The following is a 22252-nucleotide window of genomic DNA, read 5'->3' as shown; positions in this document are numbered from 1 at the left end:
ACCCTCTTCCTGGTTTAACCACTCCCACCGCAGGTCTTAACTCTGCCCTCTTTCTGTTTAAAACTCCACCCTCTTCCTGGTTTAACCACTCCCACCGCAGGTCTTAACTCCACCCTCTTCCGGGTAAGCCACACCCACTTGACCTTGACATTTGAACCTGACCTTTGACTTTGACCTTTGACTTTGACCTTTAACCTTGACCCCTCATAAATCATTAACCTTTGAACTTGACCCCTCATAAATCATTGACCTTTGACCTTGAGGGGTCATAAATCATTGTTTTATGGGGGGTCATAAATCACTTTTGACTAAAGGTAGGGACTTAAATTCTCTTCTTGCGCCTGCTGGGTACCATCCACCAATCACCTCTTGTCTGTCCTTCCCTTTCTTCTCACCTCGTTCACTCCTTGTTTCCTTCCTCCTTCCTCCTCTTATCTCCTCCCCTCTTTCTCGCCATGCGCGTGTGTGAGAGAGAGAGGAAGAAAGAGAGAAAGAGGCGGCTTTAAGAGCTGCTTTCTGGCAGATGAGGGTCCACAGGACAAGACGTGTCCTCCTCCTGGATTATTTTTCAGGAGGACAAATTTATGAATTAAAACCATTTTTTCTCTGCTGGAACGAATATGGCGGATAATTTTGTCTTCAGCGTCCAAAAAAAAGGAGGGATGAAGAGAAAAACAACTCCCTCAACTTGACATCTGGCTTTATTTTTCACAGCTACAGAGGACAAAAAAGTGACTTTTCCGGCGCAAAAAGATGCAACTAACCTTTGAATGAATACAGGAATAACAAATGATGTAAAAATGAATAAAAGTGCAGCACGATCATAAAAAGTAAAGAGAAAAAAAGAAAGTGAAGGAAGATGGCAGGAAGAGAAGAATAAAGAGCAGCACAAACGACAAGAAGAAGAAAATAAAGACTTGTGACCATGAAGTATCCCCTCACCATCACCATCACCATCATCTTCCTCCACTCGGCGGCGGCGGGGAGCGTGACCAAAGTTCAGCTAGAGCGTTGGGTCCGCTCGGGCCTTCAGTCCCTGCAGTGGGAGCAGCTGGAGCTCTGCCTGCGCATGTCCTCGCGCTCGCCGGCCGAGTGCAGGCGCCTCGCCCACCTGCCGCCCTCCGCCGTGGCCGTCTACGCCTCCGAGCCGCGCCGCGCCGCAGGTGAGATGTCAAAGGTTGAGCTAGGAAGCATCCGTCTATTTTTATGAATATTAAATATTTGTGCAGACGGGGAAAACATGACCTGCATTGTCGTCTTTTTCATAACCGCTTGACAAAGGTTAATGATGCATCAGTAGAAGTCCTATTAACTACTCCAATAAAACAGGCTGACTCTGTTTGGGCGCCAGCAGACTCTGTTTGGGCACCTGTAGACTCTGTTTGCGCTTGCAAAGATTCGGTTTGCACTCGCTAGACTATTAACTACTCCAATAAAATGTTTCATTGATCTTCTCCTAAAAAACAAAACAATCCTGAAAGTGAGATTTTTGTTTTTAACTGGACGATAACAATTTAGGAATTAATTTGTGGAGTATGAATTATGTTCTATCCTTCCTAATTGTACAATTTTTTTTACATCCTCAAAACGGTACCAATATCCACATGTATGAAACGCTCTCTGTGTGCCTGGGACTCTGCACTCGCTAGACTCTGTTTGGGCGCCTGAATACTCTGTTTGCGCTTGCAAGGACTCTATTTTCACTCGCTAAACTCTGTTTGAGCACGTGCGGACTCTGTTTGCGCTTGCAAGGACTCTGTTTGCACTCCCTAGACTCTGTTTGGGCGCCTATAGATTGTTTGCGCTTGCAAGGACTATGTTTACAATAGTTAGACTCTGAGCACGTGCGGACTCTGTTTGCAGTCACTAGAATCTGTTTGCACTCTCAAGAACTCTGTTTGCACTCATGCGGACTCTGTTTGGGCCCCTCTATACTCTGTTTGCGCTTGCAAGGACTTGAGCCCGTGTGGACTCTGCGCTTGCAAGGACCCTGTTTGCACTCAGGCAGACTCTGTTTGGGCGCCAGCAGACTCTGTTTAGGCACCTGTAGACTCTGTTTGCGCTTGCAAGAATTCTGTTTGCACTCGCTAGACTCTATTTGAGCGCGTGTGGACTCTCTTTGCACTCGCTAGACTGTTTGGGCGCCTATAGACTTTGCACTCACACAGACTGTGTTTGCAATCGCTGGCCTCTGTTTGCACTTGCAAGGACTCTGTTTGCACTCTCTAGACTCTGTTTGGGCGCCTATAGACTGTTTGCGCTTGCAAGGACTATGTTTACAATAGTTAGACTCTGAGCACGTGCGGACTCTGTTTGGACTCACTAGAATCTGTTTGCACTTGCAAGAACTCTGTTTGCACTCACGCGGACTCTTTTTGGGCCCCTCTATACTCTGTTTGCGCTTGCAAGGACTCTGTTTGCACTCGCTAGACTCTGATTGAGCGCGTGTGGACTCTGCGCTTGCAAGGACTCTGTTTGCACTCAGGCAGACTCTGTTTGGGCGCCAGCAGACTCTGTTTGGGCACCTGTAGATTCTGTTTGCGCTTGCAAGAATTCTGTTTGCACTTGCTAGACTCTATTTGAGCGCGTGTGGACTCTGTTTGCGCTTGCATGGACTCTGTTTGCACTCGCTAGACTGTTTGGGCGCCTATAGACTGTTTGCACTCACACGGACTCTGTTTGCAATCGTTGGCCTCCGTTTGCGCTTGCAAGGACTCTGTTTGCACTCCCTAGACCCTATTTGGGCGCCTATAGACTGTTTGCGCTTGCAAGGACTATGTTTACATTCGCTAGACTCTGAGCACGTGCGGACTCTGTTTGCACTCACTAGACTCTGTTTGCACTTGCAAGAACTGTGTTTGCACTCATGCAGACTCTGTTTGGACGCCTGTAGACCCTGTTTGCACTTGCAAGAACTCTGTTTGCACTCATGCGGACTCTGTTTGGGCGCTTGGATATGCTGTTTGCGCTTGCAAGGACTGTTTGCACTCGCTAGACTCTGTTTGAGCCCGTGCAGACTCTGCGCTTGCAAGGACTCTGTTTGCACTCAAGCAAACTATGTTTGAGCGCTTGGGGACTCTGTTTGCGCTTGCAAGGACTGTGTTTGCACTCGCTAGACTCTGTTTGCGCGTGTACGGACTCACTTTGCACTCATGCGGACTCTGTTTGGGCACCTGTAGACTCTGTTTGCGCTTGCGAGGACTTCTTGCACTCGTTAGGCTCTGTTTGCGCTAACGTAGACTCTGTTTGCGTAAACAGAGTCCAAATCCACTAAAACAGAGTCCACGCAAGAGTAAACAGTGGCTGCGCGAGCGCAGAGTCCGAGCTCAAACACAGTATGCGCAAATACTCAGTCTTAGTAAGCGCAGACAGAGTCCACGAGTGCAGAGTGTGTTTTAGGCATGCCATTGTTTTAACACCAAGGTTTTGCAGGCATTCGACTTTGCGAACACAGTTTTACCATGACCATGTTCACATAGTGGATATTAGCAGTATTTGACAGTAGAGACAGTTACTGTGTATTAGATATGTATCAATATTTAAGCTTCTGAACATGTTTCAAATGTTTAAACCAACAATTTAAAATTCCTAATTATTTACTGTTGATTTCAATGTGTTCCTTTCTACAATACATCATCTCACAGAAAGTTCACAGACTTGACAGAATGTTGCATCCCATGGAAGATGTGGACATCTTCATCCATGCAACAAATACTGGAACTGAGCAGGGTTGTTTTTTGGAATCTCCAAAATCCTCTAGGAATCCCTGACAAAGTGCTCGCCATCCTCCCGGACTCGTCCCCCTCCAGCGTGCTGCCGGGCTCCAAGTTTCGGGCTGCTTTGAGCACGGGTCCTCTGGCAAATGGGAGGGAGAGTCGCCACAGGTACCAGTCGCCTTACCAGTCCTCTGTGGCCCATGATGCAGTGCTGGTGCTGGACCCCAGCCCAGGGGAGAACTTTGGACACCCGGTGGGCCTCTTCTACGTGGACCTGAATGTGACCAAGAAGAGATGCTCCCATCTGGATGGTATTTACTTGGGTGAGTGCATGGGACTTTCTGGGTCTTGGAGCTATCTATCGCTCCTTGCTCTGGGTACCAAAACTCTGTTCCAATACGGTAAACGGTAGTAATCAGACTGAAAAAAGAAGTGTGCTACTATATGTGTGCTCACTATGTGCTAAATGAAATATGAGCATCAACATGACAACACAAGCAAGACGTTTCTCCGCACATGCTTTGTATTGTTGCGGCGTTTCTTGCAATAATCATGACAATTACAATTACCATTGAGTACATGGAGAGTTGAGTACCCATTTAAGTTTCCTTCTTGTTAAAATTGGCGGGATATAGTCCCGCCAATTTATAAAGATATAGTAACTTTGGAAAGTTTGCAAAAAAAAAAAAAACGCTTTGAAATGTAAACAATACCCGTTGCTACTCCAAAGTGGGTCTTTTGTTGTTCATAACTGTTGCAACATCATTAAAAATCATCATTAGAAGGAACTTTTAGGTGGTGTAGGTTTACAAAAGATGCAGCAATTGGTTAGTAAATAGTTGGCAATAGTCTTTGACTTACCAAGTTTTAGTAGTTGTGATAGTAGCGTTCTTTTCTTGAAAGGTCGCCGAGCCTGCTAGTGTGTTTTATTTAGTGTGTGCGAGTACAAAGTTCTGTCCTTAACTGAAGCAGAAGAGACAGTGAAGGTTGGCCGTTTTTGAAAGCCCCCCTTTTAACGCTTGTTGTGTTATGCAAGACAGAGTCCTTGCTGGGTAGGAAGAGTGTCTACAAAAGTCCTATGACACTCAGCAGTTGGTGCATCTGCATCTGATGCCAGCCATATCACAACATTTGTTTTTTGTAACGATTGTGTTAGCTTCAACTCTGTTAAAATGAACTTTATACTTCTGAGATTACTCCTGTTTGTTCCAGTGTACACCACATTTTCTCCCTCAGTTAGTCAGATTTTAGACTTCATTTAGAACAAAAAGACTCGCAGATTATGTAAACAGTCTTTACAGAGACCCAAATTAACACTACCAAATTTTAGATTGTATTAGGGTCACCAACATTAGGATTCTTAAATATTGGCTGAAATATGAAGCATTTGATCTCCCTCCGTTATGGATGGTTATAACTCACCCAAAACCAGTATCTCTTAGGGCTCTGGTTCACCCTCACATCCAATTTTCTACTTCCACTTTTGCAAAAAATCCAATCGTTAAAACCTTGTTGAGAATTTGCGTTCAGTTTAAGCTCTATTTTGGTTTACAGACTATTTCTAGTCTTGAACCGATCACTGGTAATCATTCTTTCCCTCCCTCTCTTGTGGATAATGCCTCTTTAAGATGGGCGAGTCTGGGGATCAACAACATTAAAGAGTTATACTTTGACAAAACTTTTGCTTCTTTCCAACAACTTAGTGATACATTTTCACTCCCTATTCAACACTGTTTTTAGATACCTATAGATATCTACAGATCCACAATTTTGTTCGTAATACTTTTTCCAGGTTTCCAAACTTACTGACTGACAGTTTTTAGATGCTTTTTCTGACACCACTTCCGACTTTAAAAGGATCAATAATTTGTATTTACAATCAAATCTTTTATTGACACCCTGAATCCTTACAATCAGATCAATCAATGAAGTCACTTTGGGAGGGTGACTTAGGATTGACTTTATCTGAGGAATCCGGAAAGAGATTTTAAGTAGAGTTCATAAGTCTTCTATTTGTGCTAAAGTCTTGTGGCATTCACTACTTTGTAAGCTAGAAAACTCATTGTATTAAATTGGAAGGCAACACCGCTGCCTTTCAAGACCCTCCTTAAATTGGACAAAATTAGGCTGACATTAAACGGTGGTTCTGTGAAGTTTCAGGAAGTATGGGTTGGTTTCCTAAAATACGTAAATTAGACTGATCTCAAATGTTTTAACCCCGGTTGAAAAGTATTTGAAAGGTAAAAAATTGATGAGCCCTTTTGTCGTCTTTTGTGTATTGCTCCACCGTGTTGGGGACATACAGGAGTGTATGTCTGTACTTATTTGACCATGGCATGCTTTTTTTCTAGTTTGTTATTTTTATCTTATTCTACATACAATTTTTGTGGGTTACTTGTTTGGGGTAGAAAAAAGACATGTGTTTGATTGTATGTATGAGGACTTTATCCGTTAAAAATGTAATAAACAAAAGTTAAAAAACAAAAAAGAAAATATTATACTACCTGTATTAATATAACAACGTGTTTTTAACGTGGTTGTAACTCATTAGATTGTGCCGGCATACCTAATGAGGAGATCTGTAAGTGCCAATAAGTTGGTGCAAGTCAAAAGTGGCTGATGGCTTCACTGCATACCAAACCCTTGCCTTTTGCTGGTTGAAAACAACACATCAGAGTGGATAAAAGGCCAAGAGGGAGAGCGAACAAAGTGCTGTGGAGCAGAAACAGTCTAGGGGGACAGGAAGTGGATGTAGGATCCCCACAAATCCGGTAAAAGAAACAGCGGCAAAGTGCAAATTGCTGACCCTCTGCTGTGAAAAGGGTTGCAACCAGATGTTGAGGTGAATTTGGGCCTGTGTCTCACGAAAACACAGCAGTCAATTATTCATACATACACAGACACAGACACAGACACAGGAACACATAAACACACGCACACACACACACACACGCACACACACACACACACACGCAGCAGTGGGCCCCCTGCTGGGTTCTGAGGATGGATTTGAGCTGTCCTATTTTTAAGCCTGGTTGTTTTTAAAGCTACTTTAACCTTAGGAAGAAATACAAATAAATAAAAGGTACCTTTTGTAAGTTCAGGTGAAAACATTTCCTGGTCTTGAGCACACTTTAAATATGTTTTGCTGTATCCAAGCTGCTGTATGAGATGATAAGCAATGTTGCTGTTCCAATAGCTGCCTTGACCTGTTGTTGTTTACAATGACATTTGGCTGAGTTCTGTTTGGTCTGAGCTATAGTCTAGCTTTCAAACCTAATATCTATGCTGGGAGCAGCTACAGTATATCACCTGTAATGACCATGGAGAAAGATCCAAGGGAAACATAGATAGAAGGGACCCATTGGGGGACGGCGTGGCGCAGTTGGAATAGAGTGGCTGGGCCAGCAATCTGAGGGTTCCTGGTTCAATCCCCACCTTCTACCATACTAGTCACGTCAGTTGTGTCCTTGAGCAAGACACTTCACCCTTGCTCCTGATGTGTCCTGGTTAGCGCGTTACATGGCAGCTCTCGCCATCAGTGTGTGAATGTGTGTGTGAATTGGTGAATGTGGAAATAGTGTCAAAGCGCTTTGAGTTCCTTAAAAAAAGGTCGAAAAGCGCTATACAAATATAATCCATTTACCATTAGACCCAAGTTGGAGGTATACCAAAAAAGGAATTTCTGGGTATGTCCAAGTACTATTTGTGTGTTGAATTGTAACGTCTCCAATCAGTTTTTCCCCTAGTATGAGTCCATAGGGCAGTGGAACCATTTCATGTTGGGTATTATCTCTGCATAAGAATCAACTGGTCCTAAAAATCTTAGCCCTTATTACTGTAAATTATGTATGTGGAGCTTCAGTGGAGATAGGTATAACTGAGAGTGAGCCAATGAAGTTACCAAATCCTGCAACATCTTAACAGGAAAGCCAACTGTTCAAAGATTACTTAACAGTCATGGCCAAAAACTCTCTTTTTTTGTCTTCAGGAGAGGAGTGTTTAACTCACGCTTTGAAAGGTCGCTGTCAGAACCAGCTGAAGCGCCGTCAAGCCAGGCCCGATAGTCTTGTCAGCCGCCACGGGCACGGTTGGATAGTGGGCGGAAGTCCACAAGGAAGTATCATTAGCAGCTTGTTCAGCGGAAGACTTTGTGAGGTCCATTTCCTACCGCTGGTAGTCGGAGTCAGAGACAGCAACCAGACCCAGAGGCTCAGATGTGTTGGTGGGTTTAGACACTGCTGATTCTGGTGTTGTGGGTTACAGTAGGGAACAAAAATAGTTCCTTATAAGATATTTTGTACCCTTTCTATCAACAGATCATGCAGAATTTGCCAGGTGTCCTCAGCCGGTGTCCATGGGTTCCCCAAGTCTTCCCATCTCCAGCTGTGAGCTGAACAAAAACACCAGACGCTGTCACCAGCAGCCACTCGCCACCCACCTTTCCTGTCGTCTCTACCAGACCTGCGATCATGCGGTGCTCATCTCTGGTAAGATGTTCTTTGGTGACCCAAACCTATAAAGTTAATCTGAAGGCCTTAGCTTCCAACAAAGTACCTACTGGCATTGGAAGCACAATATCTAATCAACATTGTGCTGGTACATTTCAGGTGGATGGAGGCAACAGATTACTTTTCAGCGACATGTGCAGAATCTTCACAGCTTTTACAGAATGCTTCGCATCAACGGTTTCCACAAAGACAACATCAAGACCTTCTTTGCCAGCAGTGGTCACATTCCAGGTAAGACTCCCATCTCAATTGGTTTCTATAAATGTTAGCATAGGTAACTTATTTATCTATATGCTCTCAACACAGATGAGCTGGAGGGTGCCTATTCGGCCACGGAGAAAGCGGTGATCCGTAACCACGTCTCGTACGTCTGCAGGAAACAGCACTGTGCCGACACCCTGGTGCTCTACCTGAACTCGCCCACACGCAGTGACGGCACCATGCTACTGTGGGACGGCAACCTTAACGGCATCGTAAGAGAGACAGGCAGATACTGTAGATGGTCCGGTTGAGGTATTTTCATCAGCTTCTCCTTCCAGGCGGATCTAAAGGAGCGCTACTCGGTCAATGAGCTGTTGGCTGATCTGGCTGGTTGCCGGGCAACCCGGGTTTTGTTGTTCATGGATCAGAGCTACAGCGGTGTTCTGTCCAAAAGGCTGAAAGGATCCCAGAAACATTTTAACGTAGTTCTGATTCAGAGCCAGAAAGGGCCAAATCAGAGCTACCAGGCGATGAGTCCAGGCTGGGAAGACAGCAGCTGGGCCCACATAGGTCCGGCAACCTGCCTTTTAGACCACCTGGAGAAGGTATTTAATCACCCTGATTGTCTGAGTAATGAGTGCTCAAATTTGGTCGAGAGAATTAATGGTTTGACTTTTTTCGTCCCACACTTTCAGATTTGATCATAATGACCTTTTCATACAAAAATATCATAGCAGAAAAGTATTTATCAGCAACTTATTCCTGGTACTTCACACACCCACTGGGAGTCATATCTTTACTGTCCACTGACAACCATGTGTATCAGCAAGGGTCTTAGCTTAAATTACTGGAGTTGTGGTTTGAAACAGGTGCACATTTTTTAAAGGACAGTTTTGGAGGCAAGCGAAGTTACTAGTTAGCGTGAGTAAACATGATTTCCCTGGTTGTTCAGTTACACTAGTTACATTTGTTTAGCAAGAAAACATGGCTGATTATGTTAACACGCGTCACACAGAGATATTTGGTTCTCATGGGACAGCAATAAATATTCAACATTAGCTTCTCTCATCATTCAAACTTAATTTTGACGGGGATTCCATTCTGAACAACAACCTGATTTGCAGAGCACTGGTGCGTCCCAATTGTTGGATCCTTGGGCCGGCCTTCTCAACGTCACCCTGGCTGGTGCACCCTGCAACGCCACACCGCCGCTAACGGCCAGCGAGATGCGGCGAGAATACCAGGGATGCCAGAATCTGCCAACTGCACTCTGGCACAAGAAGTACCGCAGGATCAACTAAAAAAAAACAGGAAGAGAGCCCGTAAAAGACTGACCAGAGAGAGAGTGGAAAACGACTCCCAAGGCACATTAAATACTTGTTAGCGTTCATCACATGCATGTGTAGATGGACAGTAGATGCAATGTGTGTGTTTGGTGTGTGCGCATCTTTTTTGCCCTAACACTGAACTTGTACTGCAACCATGGTGATGACAGCTTATCCCAGGGGGGTGTCTTGAACCTGAATGTCATTTGTGTAGCTATGTGTATGCGTGTGTGGTGGTGCAGTGAGAGTACAGCCACTCTGGTAAGTGTGTTTCTTCAACAGTTCACAACCGCTCTTATTTTTGTCCATGAGCTCGTTTTTCCTGCACGTTTGTTTTGTTCTTTTGTTTCGGTGCCCATATGTTTAACATTGTACAAAAAAAGACAAGGTTGTTTGAGCACTGAAATCTAAAACAATCCACTATTAAGGGCTTGTTTTGGTCTATCTTTTTTCTCAACGATCCACAGCGAGACAACAAAAAAAGATCTGGTTTTGCATATTCGGCATACCAGCAGAATTATACTATAAAAGGTGATGGAAGTGTCTTTAAGCGTCCTAAATAGAGGAGGCAGTTGCAGGGACGCCAAAGTCATGGAAGAAGAAGAAGCTGAGATTGGACTTCAATGATCATGATTAAGATATGAAGCACTGAGACTGCCCTCACTGCTACACCGGCTGGCCATGGCTTTTTAATAAGGCCACATCTCCTGAGTGTATGTGTGTGTGTGTGTGTGCATGCTGAATCACTTGAAACATGAACACACTCTGGTATGAGCTCATTGTTAAAAACTTAAAGTCTACCTTTGATTGCTTTTGTTTTGTACATGCCATCCTTGTCATTTGTTTTGACCGGGCTAAGGCAACAACGCCCCTATTGTGACCACCCCCAGGAGAACGCATCCACCAGACACATGTATTAGGGGCTAGAACTTTAGAACTGAAGAAGCCTGTCGGATGAACCAACGAAACAAGAAGAGTCCAATTGCCTCCACTCAACCTTTGCTCGTTACCCTGACCTTGGTGACTGAGAATCTGCACGGACCTATGAACAAGTATATTGTACAACACAGCAGCAAAACAACCAATGTTGTAATAGTAGAAATGTGCTAACTGCTCAGTAAGAAGCATTAGCACTGAAAAGCTCAAGAAGTGTAAGGCGGATGACTTTTTCCAACAACACATCTTAAAGCGCATGCCGAGCAGACCAGTCGTCATACTTCAAATGCAGTTGCAGGTAATAAAAGGTCAATCTTGAGGTTGCCCACAACCACAACCGTAAATACCATTGTGTATGAAACCATGAGACCCCAGCAGGTATATAGCGACCGCGATTAACTGAATAGATGTTAATTGGAGCGTTTACAGAAACCATCGTGTTGAAAATGTTGTTGTGTGCGTTTATTCACAGTCTGTGTACATATGATGAAACCACAACTAAACCCAAGTGTTTCTAGGAGCATGCAGTACAATATATCACGGAATGTACTCAATAAAGAGCTTTTAGAAACGTTCAGAACTGTCTGATTTTTTTAATCAACACGGCCAAGATTTTGTTGAATTTGCAGCCAACATACGAGTAATTGGACGTGAACAGTCAAAGGGACTGAACTGTGCAGCTTGATGTGCGAGCGGGTATAAAACACAACATACTTTGTGTGACCCTGGTGTCTCAAAGGGTTTTAGTTATTTGTCGGGCTTTTATTCCTCACCAGACACCGTTCACACAGAAATGCTCCATCTGTCTCTGTCTAAGCTACCCTCGGGCGGCTCATATAGTTTTACTCCAAACGCTAACCTTTGACACAGGCACTCACGACCCATCAAGATGTTTTTACCAAAACAAGGCAGGTCACACAACCAGCTCCGCAAATAACGACGGTTTGACACTCAGGTACCCAAGCAAAAATATAATTAAGGCAGCAGCAGAATCTTTTGGTTTATCTTATTTCAGCAAACCCAACTCAAGAAAACAGACACATTGATGTATAATGTTTGAATTAACGACAAAAGAATGCAGTGTTGAATTGTTCCTCATTTAGTTTGATCCCAAACTAAACTCTTGTAAAATTCCAAATTTCCTAAGCATATAAGTTAGATAATTTATGGCAGTTTTGAGCCGCAACCCTCTGGTAGGAGGGGGTTGTGGTGTGGTCATTATATTCGTCTAACACAAGGATGTCCAAAGTGCGGACCGGGGGCCATTTGCGGCTCGAAGCTAATTGTTTACCGGCCCGCCACACATTCTGGAAATGCTATTGCAAAAATAAAAAAGAACATTAAAAATATTGGAATGAGGTGAAATCTATCAAGAAAAAGTTGCAATGTTGACACAAACCTGCCATGCAGGCTGTTTTTTTTCTTCTTTTGTCTTTATTTTACCATGTACAAACTATCTTTACCATGAATTGATTAACGTGGACCCCGACTTAAACAAGTTGAAAAACTTATTCGGGTGTTACCAGTAAGTGGTCAATTGTACGGAATATGTACTGTAGGGGCTGTCTTGGTTGACAAGACTCTGCAGCATCGCGTGGACATCGGGGGCGGTACCTCTGGATTGGCAGACCGGGGTGGTGGTCCCTCTCTTTAAGAAGGGGGACCGGAGGGTGTGTTCCAACTATCGTGGGATCACACTACTCAGCCTTCCCGGTAAGGTTTATTCAGGTGTACTGGAGAGGAGGCTACGCCGGATAGTCGAACCTCGGATTCAGGAGGAACAGTGTGGTTTTCGTCCTGGTCGTGGAACTGTGGACCAGCTCTATACTCTCGGCAGGGTTCTTGAGGGTGCATGGGAGTTTGCCCAACCAGTCTACATGTGCTTTGTGGACTTGGAGAAGTCATTCGACCATGTCCCTCGGGAAGTCTTGTGGGGAGTGCTCAGAGAATATGGGGTATCGGACTGTCTTATTGTGGCAGTCCGATCCCTGTACGATCAGTGTCAGAGCTGGGTCCGCATTGCTGGCAGTAAGTCGGACACGTTTCCAGTGAGGGTTGGACTCCGCCAAGGCTGCCCTTTGTCACCAATTCTGTTCATAACTTTTATGGACAGAATTTCTAGGCGCAGTCAAGGCTTTGAGGGGTTCCGGTTTGGTGGCCGCGGGATTAGGTCTCTGGTTTTTGCAGACGATGTGGTCCTGTTGGCTTCATCTGGCCGGGATCTTCAGCTCTCACTGGATCGGTTCGCAGCCGAGTGTGAAGCGGCCGTAATGAGAATTAGCACCTCCAAATCCAAGTCCATGGTTCTCTCCCGGAAAAGGGCGGAGTGCCATCTCCGGGTTGGTGAAGAGACCCTGCCCCAAGTGGAGGAGTTCAAGTACCTAGGAGTCTTGTTCACGAGTGGGGGAAGAGTGGATCGTGAGATCGACAGGCGGATCGGTGCGGCGTCTTCAGTAATGCGGACGTTGTACCGATCCGTTGTGGTGAAGAAGGAGCTGAGCCAGAAGGCAAAGCTCTCAATTTCTCGGTCGATCTACGTTCCCATCCTCACCTATGGTCATGAGCTTTGGGTCATGACCGAAAGGATAAGATCCCGGGTACAAGCGGCCGAAATGAGTTTCCTCCGCCGTGTGGCGGGGCTCTCCCTTAGAGCTGGGGTGAGAAGCTCTGTCATCCGGGAGGAACTCAAAGTAAATCCGCTGCTCCTCCACATCGAGAGGAGCCAGATGAGGTGGTTCGGGCATCTGGTCAGGATGCCACCCGAACGCCTCCCTAGGGAGGTGTTTAGGGCACGTCCAACCGGTAGGAGGCCACGGGGAAGACCCAGGACACGTTGGGAAGACTATGTCTCCCGGCTGGCCTGGGAACGCCTTGGGATCCCCCGGGAAGAGCTAGACAAAGTGGCTGGGGAGAGGGAAGTCTGGGCTTCCCTGCTTAGGCTGCTGCCCCCGCGGCCCGACCTTGGATTGGCGGAAGAAGATGGATGGATGGATGGATGTACTGTACTGTGCAATCTACTCATTACAAGTTTCAATCAATCAATTATTTATTTTATATTTTTTTCCCATTGCTAAAAACAAAAATCCATTTTATAATGAAATATTTTCAAAGCTCCAAATAGTTAAAAAAAATTCACTTTAAAATGTTTTATGTGGTAATTATTGCACATATTGTGCAGTTGCCATATAAAAACAAAGTTTTATTTGACAAAAGAGCATAAAACAAACAAAATAATAGTTAAAACGTAAAATTTACAGATATATCTGAAGTTGATCTCGTAAATTAAGTGTTGAAAGTTTAAAAAAAACTAATAAAAACGTATCACTTTCTGAGTGGGGCACCTTTTGGATCCCAAATATATTTAGAGGTATTTTATTTATCTTTTCACTGTGATTACTCAAAAATAATAAAGAATTAAAATCAAAGGTGTCCTGCATTATTGATCTGTTAGGGCTCTAATTACTAAATACTGCATATTTCAGTTTTACTATTAAAAGAACATGTTTCTGACAGAAATGCCATAAAACGTTTTTTTTTTTTTTTTAGTTTATATAGAGATTTACTGTAAGCGTTAAATAAAAAATAAATAAAAAAATTTGACACATTTTTTACATTTTATTAACTGTGACCCTTTATGGTCCCCAGGATCCCTAAAGGTAAAATAATTTTGAAAAATCCATAAATTTTGTTATGGTTTTAAAATGAAAACTATCAAAAAGGCCCCAGCATGCTTTAATTTTTCCGTGTGCGGCCCTCAGTAGAAAATGTTTGGACACCCTTGATCTAACGCTATGTATTGTGTTTGTGTAAAGAGCATTCACACATATAACGTTCGACACCAAAATCAATACATTTTAACTTCATCATATTTTGACTTTTTTTTGTTTCCCTTCTTCTCCCCAGGTTTTCATCCAATCGAAACCGTTTTAGTATCAACATTTGTATCCAAAGAGTATCCACATTTTCCAGGATTTTTTCCTTTTAAAAATAAATAGGCCAATTTTCAAACTTGCACCGACATTTATCACCCGATTCGAACCGTTCGACAATTTACTTATTCCACTCACCCTAGGCATTCAAGGCAAAATGTTTTCCAGTTCTTAAAATACCATTTTTTTCAGGATTACCAGGAACTTTCTCCTATTAAAAATTAATGGGCAATATACAAACTTCTTTATATCCCACATTTCTCCTCTGATTCCAGCAACCACTCACTCCACTCAGCATAGACATTCAAGCCAACAAGTATTGCAGTTCACAAAATTCACAGATTAGCAGTAATTACCAGTAATTCTGTCCCATTTAAAATGAATGGGCAATATACAAACCTCTCAATATTCCACATATCTCATGCGATTCAAACTGTTCCACCATTCTCACTCTTAACTCTTCATGGACATTCAAACCAACAAGATCCTGGTTCTGAAAATCCTCTGATTACCTAGAATTACTGAGCCATTTAAAACAAAATGTTTCCCAGTTCCGAAAATATCCGGTTTTCACAGAATTACAAGGAACTTTCTCCTATTAAAAATGAATGGGCAATATACAAACCTCTTTATAGCCCACATTTCTCATCCGATTCCAGCACCCACACACTGCACTCACTCTGGACTTTCAAGACAAAAAGTATTGCAGTTCAAAAATGTCACAGATTACCAGCAATTACTAGGGATTTTACAATGAATGGGAAATATACAACCCTCTCAAAATACCACGTTTGTCATCCGATTCAAACAGTTCCCCCATTCACACACTCCACTCATCATGGACATTCAAACCAACAAGATACCAGTCCTGAAAATGGCCTGATTATCCAGAATTACTTTGAGATTCAAAGCAAAATGTTTTCCAGTTTCGAAAATACTCGGTTTTCGTGGAATTACTGAGGACTCTTTCCTATTAAAAATGAATGGGCAATATACAAACCTCTTCATATCCCACATTTCTCATCTGATTCCAGCACCCAAACATTCCACTCACCCTGGATATTCAAGCCAACAAGTATCGCAGTTCACAAAATTCACAGATTACCAGTAATTACCAGGAATGTCTTCCCATTTGAAAAGAATGGGCAATATACAAACCTCTCAAGATCCAGCATTTCTCATGCAATCCAAACATGCAATTCAAACTCAACTCATCCTGGACATTCAAACCAACAAGTTCCCGGTTCTGAATTACAAGGAATTGTTCCTCTTTTGAAAATAAATTCCCAATATTCAAACTTCAACATACCCCACATTTCTCAATGGATTTGAACGGATCTAAAGTCAAAATGCTCCTTGGTAGCATGCTAACATATTTTTTTAGCTAATTTCCCAGACGTACACATTAGAGTCACATAACTTGGTACTTGACAAATTGACACGAGCTAACTGTTAGCACGATAAAATGCTTATGTAGGCACTAAGAGTTAGCTCTAACCACAACACTTGAAACATACCCCAAAAGACTTGACATATCTCCAAAAGACCTTCACTATACCACAAAAGACTTGAAACATACCCTAAAAGACTTGAAATATAGTCCAGAAAAAACTCGGAACATACCCCAAAATACTTGAAATATAGCCTTAAAGACTTGAAATATATCCTAAAAGACTTTAAATATACCCCTAAATTCTTGAAAAAATACATCAAAATAATTGAAATATCTCCAAAAGACTTGAATTAGACCCCAAAAGACTTAAAACATACCCCAAAAGATTTTAAATATATCGTAAAAACTTGAAACATACCCCAAAATACTTAAAACATACACTAAAAGACTTGAAACATACACCAAAAGACTTGAAACGTAACCAAAAATACTTTTAAAATACGCCAAAAACCTTGAAACATACCTTAAAAGATTTGAAACATACCCTAAAAGACTTAAAACTTGAACCAAAATACTTGATCTATACACTAAAAGACTTGAAACATACCCTAAAAGACTTAAAATATATCCTAAAAAACTTAAAACATACCCGGAAATACTTAAATCATACCCTAAAAGACTTAAAATATACCCCCAAAGTCTTGAAAAATAGACCAACAAACTAGAAATATACACCGAAATACTTGAAAGATGCCCTAACAAACTAGTAATATATCCTAAAAAACTTTAAATATACCCCAAACAACATTAAACATAACCAGAAACACTTGAATCATAATAAAAAAAAACTTGAAACTTACCCAAAAAGTATTTAGACATACCTCAAAACACTTCAAATATACCTCGAAGGTCTTGAAACATACTCCAAAACACTTGACATATCTCCAAAAGACATTAACTATACCCCAAAAGACTCGAAAAATAACCTAAAAATTGTGAAATATATCCTAAAAAACTTTAAACATACCCCAAAAGACTTGAAACATACCCTAAAAGACTTGAAATATATCCTAAAAAACTAAAGGTTTACCTCAAAATTCCTGAAAACATACTCCAAATGATTTGAACTATACCCCAAAAGACTTAAAACATACCCTAAAAGACTTGAAATATAGTCCAAAAAAACTTGAAACATGCCCCAAAATACTTTAAATATACCCAAAAAGACTTAAAACATACACCGAAAAACTTGAAACATACCCCCAAAAGACTTTAAACATAACCCAAAATATATGAAACATACACCAAAAGACCTAAAATATATCCTAAAGGACTTGAAATATACCCCAAAAGTCTTGAAAAATACACCAACAGACTTGAAATGTATCCCAAAAGACTTGAAACATACAAAAGTATTTAATCAAATATTTTAAAACACTTGAAATATACCCCACTAGTCTTGAAACATACCACAAAACACTTGAAATATACACCAAAAGTCTTGAAACATACCACAAAAGTATTTAATCAAATATTTTAAAACACTTGAAATATACCCCACTAGTCTTGAAACATACAACAAAACACTTGAAATATACACCAAAAGTCTTGAAACATACCACAAAAGTATTTAATCAAATATTTTAAAACACTTGAAATATACCCCACTAGTCTTGAAACATACAACAAAACACTTGAAATATACACCAAAAGTCTTGAAACATACCCCAAAAGTCTTGAAACATACTCCAAAGACTTGAAACAGACCACAAAACACTTTAAAAATATACACCAAAAGTCTTGACACAAACTCCAAAACACTTTTACTTTTTCATTTGTGAAAAGAATAAAAAATCGGGTATAATTTTCTTTCTACTTCCGGATTGGGTGGTGCTTTGTGTCAGTCTTTTTCCATAAAATAAAGGTATAGTTATAGTTATTACGTGCTAAAATGTGTTAAAGTTTGGGGGGGGGAGTGAATATTTTTCCAAGTCTCTGAATATTGTTGCAAAACACAGCTAAAAATATGCTGAGTCAGGCACAACACTCCTATGGGTCCCTGAAGGTGTCCAAACCATTCATCTTGTCAAGGACCATGTGTTGTCAACATAAAGAAACTATTTCACCTTCCGGTGTCAGAATACTCTCGTCACTGCCGCACGCCGGGGGGGGTGTATCATCTTTAACACACACACACACACACACACACACACACGCACACACACACACACACACATACACTCACACACAGGAAGTAAGAGTTCATTCCATCCCCGAGCTGTGCTTAGCAACCTTCCCGAGGACCGCCTTACCTAATCACATGAGAAGATCCCTGTCTAAGATCACGTGATTTTATTCAACCAATATTTGGTAATAACATTCTCATGATTTAGAAAGATCTTCTATAGCCTAAATACCGTGATTAATCAATCACTCAATCAATGATTATTTATATAGCTCTAAATCACCAGTGTCTCAAAGGGCTGCACAAACCACAACACAAACCACTACGACATCCTCGGTAGGGCCCACCTAAGGGCAAGGAAAGCTCACCCCAGTGGGACGTCGGTGACAATGATGGCTATGACAAACCTTGGAAAGGAAAGCAATGGATGTCAAGCGGGTCTAACATGATACTGTGAAAGTTCAATCCATAGTGGATCCAACACAGCCGTGACAGTCCAGTCCAAAGCGGATCCAACACAGCAGCGAGAGTCCCGTCCACGGTGGAGCCAACAGGAAACCATCCCAAGCGGAGGCGGATCAGCAGCGCAGAGATGTCCCCAGCCGATACACAGGCGAGCGGTCCATCCTGGGTCCCGACTCTGGACAGCCAGTACTTCATCCATGGCCATCGGACCGGACCCCCTCCACAAGGGAGAGTGGGACAGAGGAGAAAAAGAAAAGAAACGGCAGATGAACTGGTCTAAAAAGGGGGTCTATTTAAAGGCTAGAGTATACAAATAAGTTTTAAGGTGAGACTTAAATGCTTCTACTGAGGTGGCATCTCCAACTGTTACCGGGAGGGCATTCCAGAGTACTGGAGCCTGAATGGAAAACGCTCTATAGCCCGCAGACTTTTTTTGGGTATGTTTCAAGTCTTTTGGGGTATGGTTCAAGTCTTTTTGGGTATGTTCTAGTCTTTTGGGGTACGGTTAAAGTTTTTGGGATACATTTCAAGTCTTCCGGGGTATGTTTCATGTCTTTTAAGATATGTTTAAAGTATTTTTGGGTATGTTTCAAGTTTTTTAGGTTATGTTTCAAGCCTTTTGGGGTATGCTTCATGTCTGTTGTTGAATATTTCAAGGCTTTTTGGGTATGTTTCAAGTCTTTTGGGGTACATTTCAGGTCTTTTGGTGTATGTTTCAAGACTTTTGGAGTATATTTCAAGTCTTTTGAGGTATGTTTAAAGTCTTTTGGGGACTATTTCAAGTCGTTTGGGGTATGGTTCAAGTTTTTGGGGAAACTTTCAAGTCTTTCGGGGTATAGTTCATGTCCTTTAGGATTTGTTTGAAGTCTTTTGGGGTATATTTCAAGTCTCTTGGAGTATGCTTCAAGTTGTTTGGGGTATGTTTCAAGTCTTTCCTCACTGGCACTCATCGAGGGTGGACGCTCCCCTTCCCTCTCCAGTATCTCTCCTGCTTGCTTCTTTGTCTTGTCTTGTCTTGTCTTAACTTTCTTGTTGCCTCTTTTTGCACTGCTCTCCAAATCTAAACATTGGAACTATTTAACTGGCCTCAACCAAACTGACAAGATCTTGGGTTTGGGGGAACCTGCTTGTCATGATGGAGCGGTTGTTGCTGGACACATAACAGACTCTTGGGAGAAGGAGTGCCGTGGGCCTGGTGACCCTTTCAGTCGAGGACATGAAGATATCTACCTATTTGGAATTATGACAACAGGACATCTGCTGATTAGAGTAAGCTTTGCTCTGGTTTGTCGACAAATTGGAAGTTGCTGGCAGTCTTCAAAGTATCCCAAAGCTGCCACAAATTATTGGAGGATGCGGGAAAAACTGTGGACACTTGTGATTTGGATAACATCGGACTGTATGCCGTGCAGAATGAATTTGAGGAGAAGTCATAGACAATTTAGAGTAAAAAGCAAATTTTATTTTCACTCGCATACAAAACATTCTATCTAGGAGTGTTTCCCTGATTTGAGACCCTTCCGAAGGACGGTGAGGCAAAGACACAACAAACTCCCTTCTTGTCTCTCATGGACACACATCTGTTGTTATTGACTTCGGACTGACTAGCGATTGCACGACACCAAGGCAGCGGAACAGAGAACCATTGCAAGTTTACCCACACATGGGTCCACTGATGCGAATACTTTAGGGGTGATGGATGGCTGGGCAGCGCCTGAAGATCTGCAACCTTCCACCGTAGCCCACACTCCATCCCCTCTGTGGCAAGTCTCGAGATGCATGTTGTAATATGTATACGTGCTTTGCTATGGAGGTTTTTTCCCAATCCAGACTGGACTTCTACTCATCCTCCCCCAGCGTTTACCTTTTTCCCATCATTTACGGGGCACCTTGTGGCAACCCATCAGCATTCCCAAACAGCCAATCACTGTTTGTCTAATCTTGAATGGGTTTGTGCTGAAAACCAAGTTTTGTTTTACTTGTGCAATGACAATAAAAACCTACCTACCTACCTTTTGGGGAATATTTCAAGTCTTTTGGGGGTATGATTCAAGTCTTTTGGGGAATATTTCAAGTATTTTAGGATGTGTTTCAAGTTTTTTGGGGGGAATGTTTCAAGTCTTTTGGAGAATATTTCAAGTCTTTTGGAGAATATTTCAAGTCTTTTAAGATACATTTCAAGTTTTTTTTTAGTATTATTCAAGTTTTTTTGGGTACATTTCAAGTCTTTTGGGGTATGTGTCAAGTTTTCTGGGGAATATTTAAAGGCTTTTGGGATATATTTCAAGTCTTTTGGGATATGTTTCAAGTGTTTTGGGGTACGTATGTTTAATATTTTTTGGGGTATGTTTAAAGTCTTTTGGTGTATGTATTTCAAGTGTTTTGTGGTATGTATGTTCCAAGTGTTTCTGAGTTCTTCTCAAGGATTTTGAGTTATGTATTAAGTCTTATGGGGTACATTTTAAGTGTTTTGTCATTTGTTTTAAGTGTTTTGGGGGTATGTTTCAAGCCTTTTGAAGTATGTGTCTTATCTTTTTGAGTATGTTTCAAGGCTTTTGGGGTAAATTTTAAGTCTTTTGTTGTGTATTTAAAGACTTTTGAGGAATGTTTCTCGCGTTTTGGTGTATGTTTCAAGACTTTTGGGACCTGTTTGATATGCAATTACGTCTTAAGAGTGGAATGATAGTACACAAAGTGATGAGGCAGTTGAAGTAATGAAAGGTGGAGAGACTGCGGAAACTCAGGTGAGGTCGTAAATAAGTGAAATAATCATTAGCCTGTTGTAGCTTTTTAAACAAACAATTGTGTTGTATATTAAAATAACTAATACCACGAGAGAAGGGGATGGGAGTGTCAAGTGGAGCTTCCGGGTGTAAGGTATGATTTAAAAATCAAAATAATGATTATAATAAGAAAGGAGAACAGCCGAAGACTGATGATAAATTGTTCATCCAAACGGGAAAGATATAAACAGCCGACAGTTGGCATCCCAGTGAGAGCAGACATTGAACAGTAAGGAAAACAATTTTTAACGTCGTAGTTTGTATTTATTTTATTTTAGCACTTGTTATATTTGCTTATCACACAGCTTCTAAAATTTGTAATTTATCCTCCATATATTCAGGTTCAAAATATAAGGTTCTGGATCATCTTTGGCCCAAAGGGGTTGTTGTTGTCTCCCATGAAGTCTGCCATGATTAGTAATGATTGTATTTTTTTTTTTTTTTTTTTAAGAAAATAGTGACGCATCTGAGAAATCTATGATGGGCAAAATGTGTAAATGTTACATTTTATTATGAATGTGCCTGTTACTACATTACATATATACTTACAGCATGTGTAAAAAACGTTGATGGTTTTTGTATGTATTTAAAATAGATTAGGTCCCCATCACCTCCATTGTTAGCTGACTCTTTCTAACGTTTATTTACGAGATATAATGCATACAAAAGAGATGGACACCGTTTGCTAAAAACAAAATGTTATAAAAACAACTTAAAGACTGTTTACTGACATATACTATTAATGTTTGGCTAAAGAAGTGAGACATACTATCAATCAATCAATCAATGTTTATTTATATAGCCCCAA

The 22252-nt window shown here is 41.7% G+C and overlaps 1 protein-coding gene and 1 long non-coding RNA gene across 2 annotated transcripts; one reads left to right on the top strand and one right to left on the bottom strand.

Moving 5' to 3' along the window:
- The first annotated feature begins 529 nt into the window (after positions 1-529).
- On the top strand, positions 530-11256 carry LOC133537850 (uncharacterized). The gene is made up of 8 exons (XM_061878923.1): positions 530-1163; positions 3761-4039; positions 7708-7941; positions 8036-8206; positions 8327-8458; positions 8534-8700; positions 8767-9033; positions 9553-11256. The coding sequence occupies exons 1-8, from the start codon at positions 926-928 to the stop codon at positions 9727-9729; spliced, it is 1665 nt and encodes a 554-aa protein (XP_061734907.1). The 5' UTR covers positions 530-925; the 3' UTR covers positions 9730-11256.
- On the bottom strand, positions 552-5290 carry LOC133537851 (uncharacterized). The gene is made up of 2 exons (XR_009802856.1): positions 4578-5290; positions 552-3990 (listed from the first exon to the last, which is right to left on the bottom strand). It is a non-coding gene; the product is annotated as an uncharacterized LOC133537851 (long non-coding RNA).
- Positions 11257-22252: the final 10996 nt, after the last annotated feature.

Source organism: Nerophis ophidion, linkage group LG19, assembly GCF_033978795.1.
Source record: "Nerophis ophidion isolate RoL-2023_Sa linkage group LG19, RoL_Noph_v1.0, whole genome shotgun sequence".
NCBI lineage: Eukaryota > Metazoa > Chordata > Actinopteri > Syngnathiformes > Syngnathidae > Nerophis > Nerophis ophidion.
The sequence above is the reverse complement of the archived record's forward strand: the minus strand, read 5'-3'. Positions and strand labels throughout refer to the sequence as shown.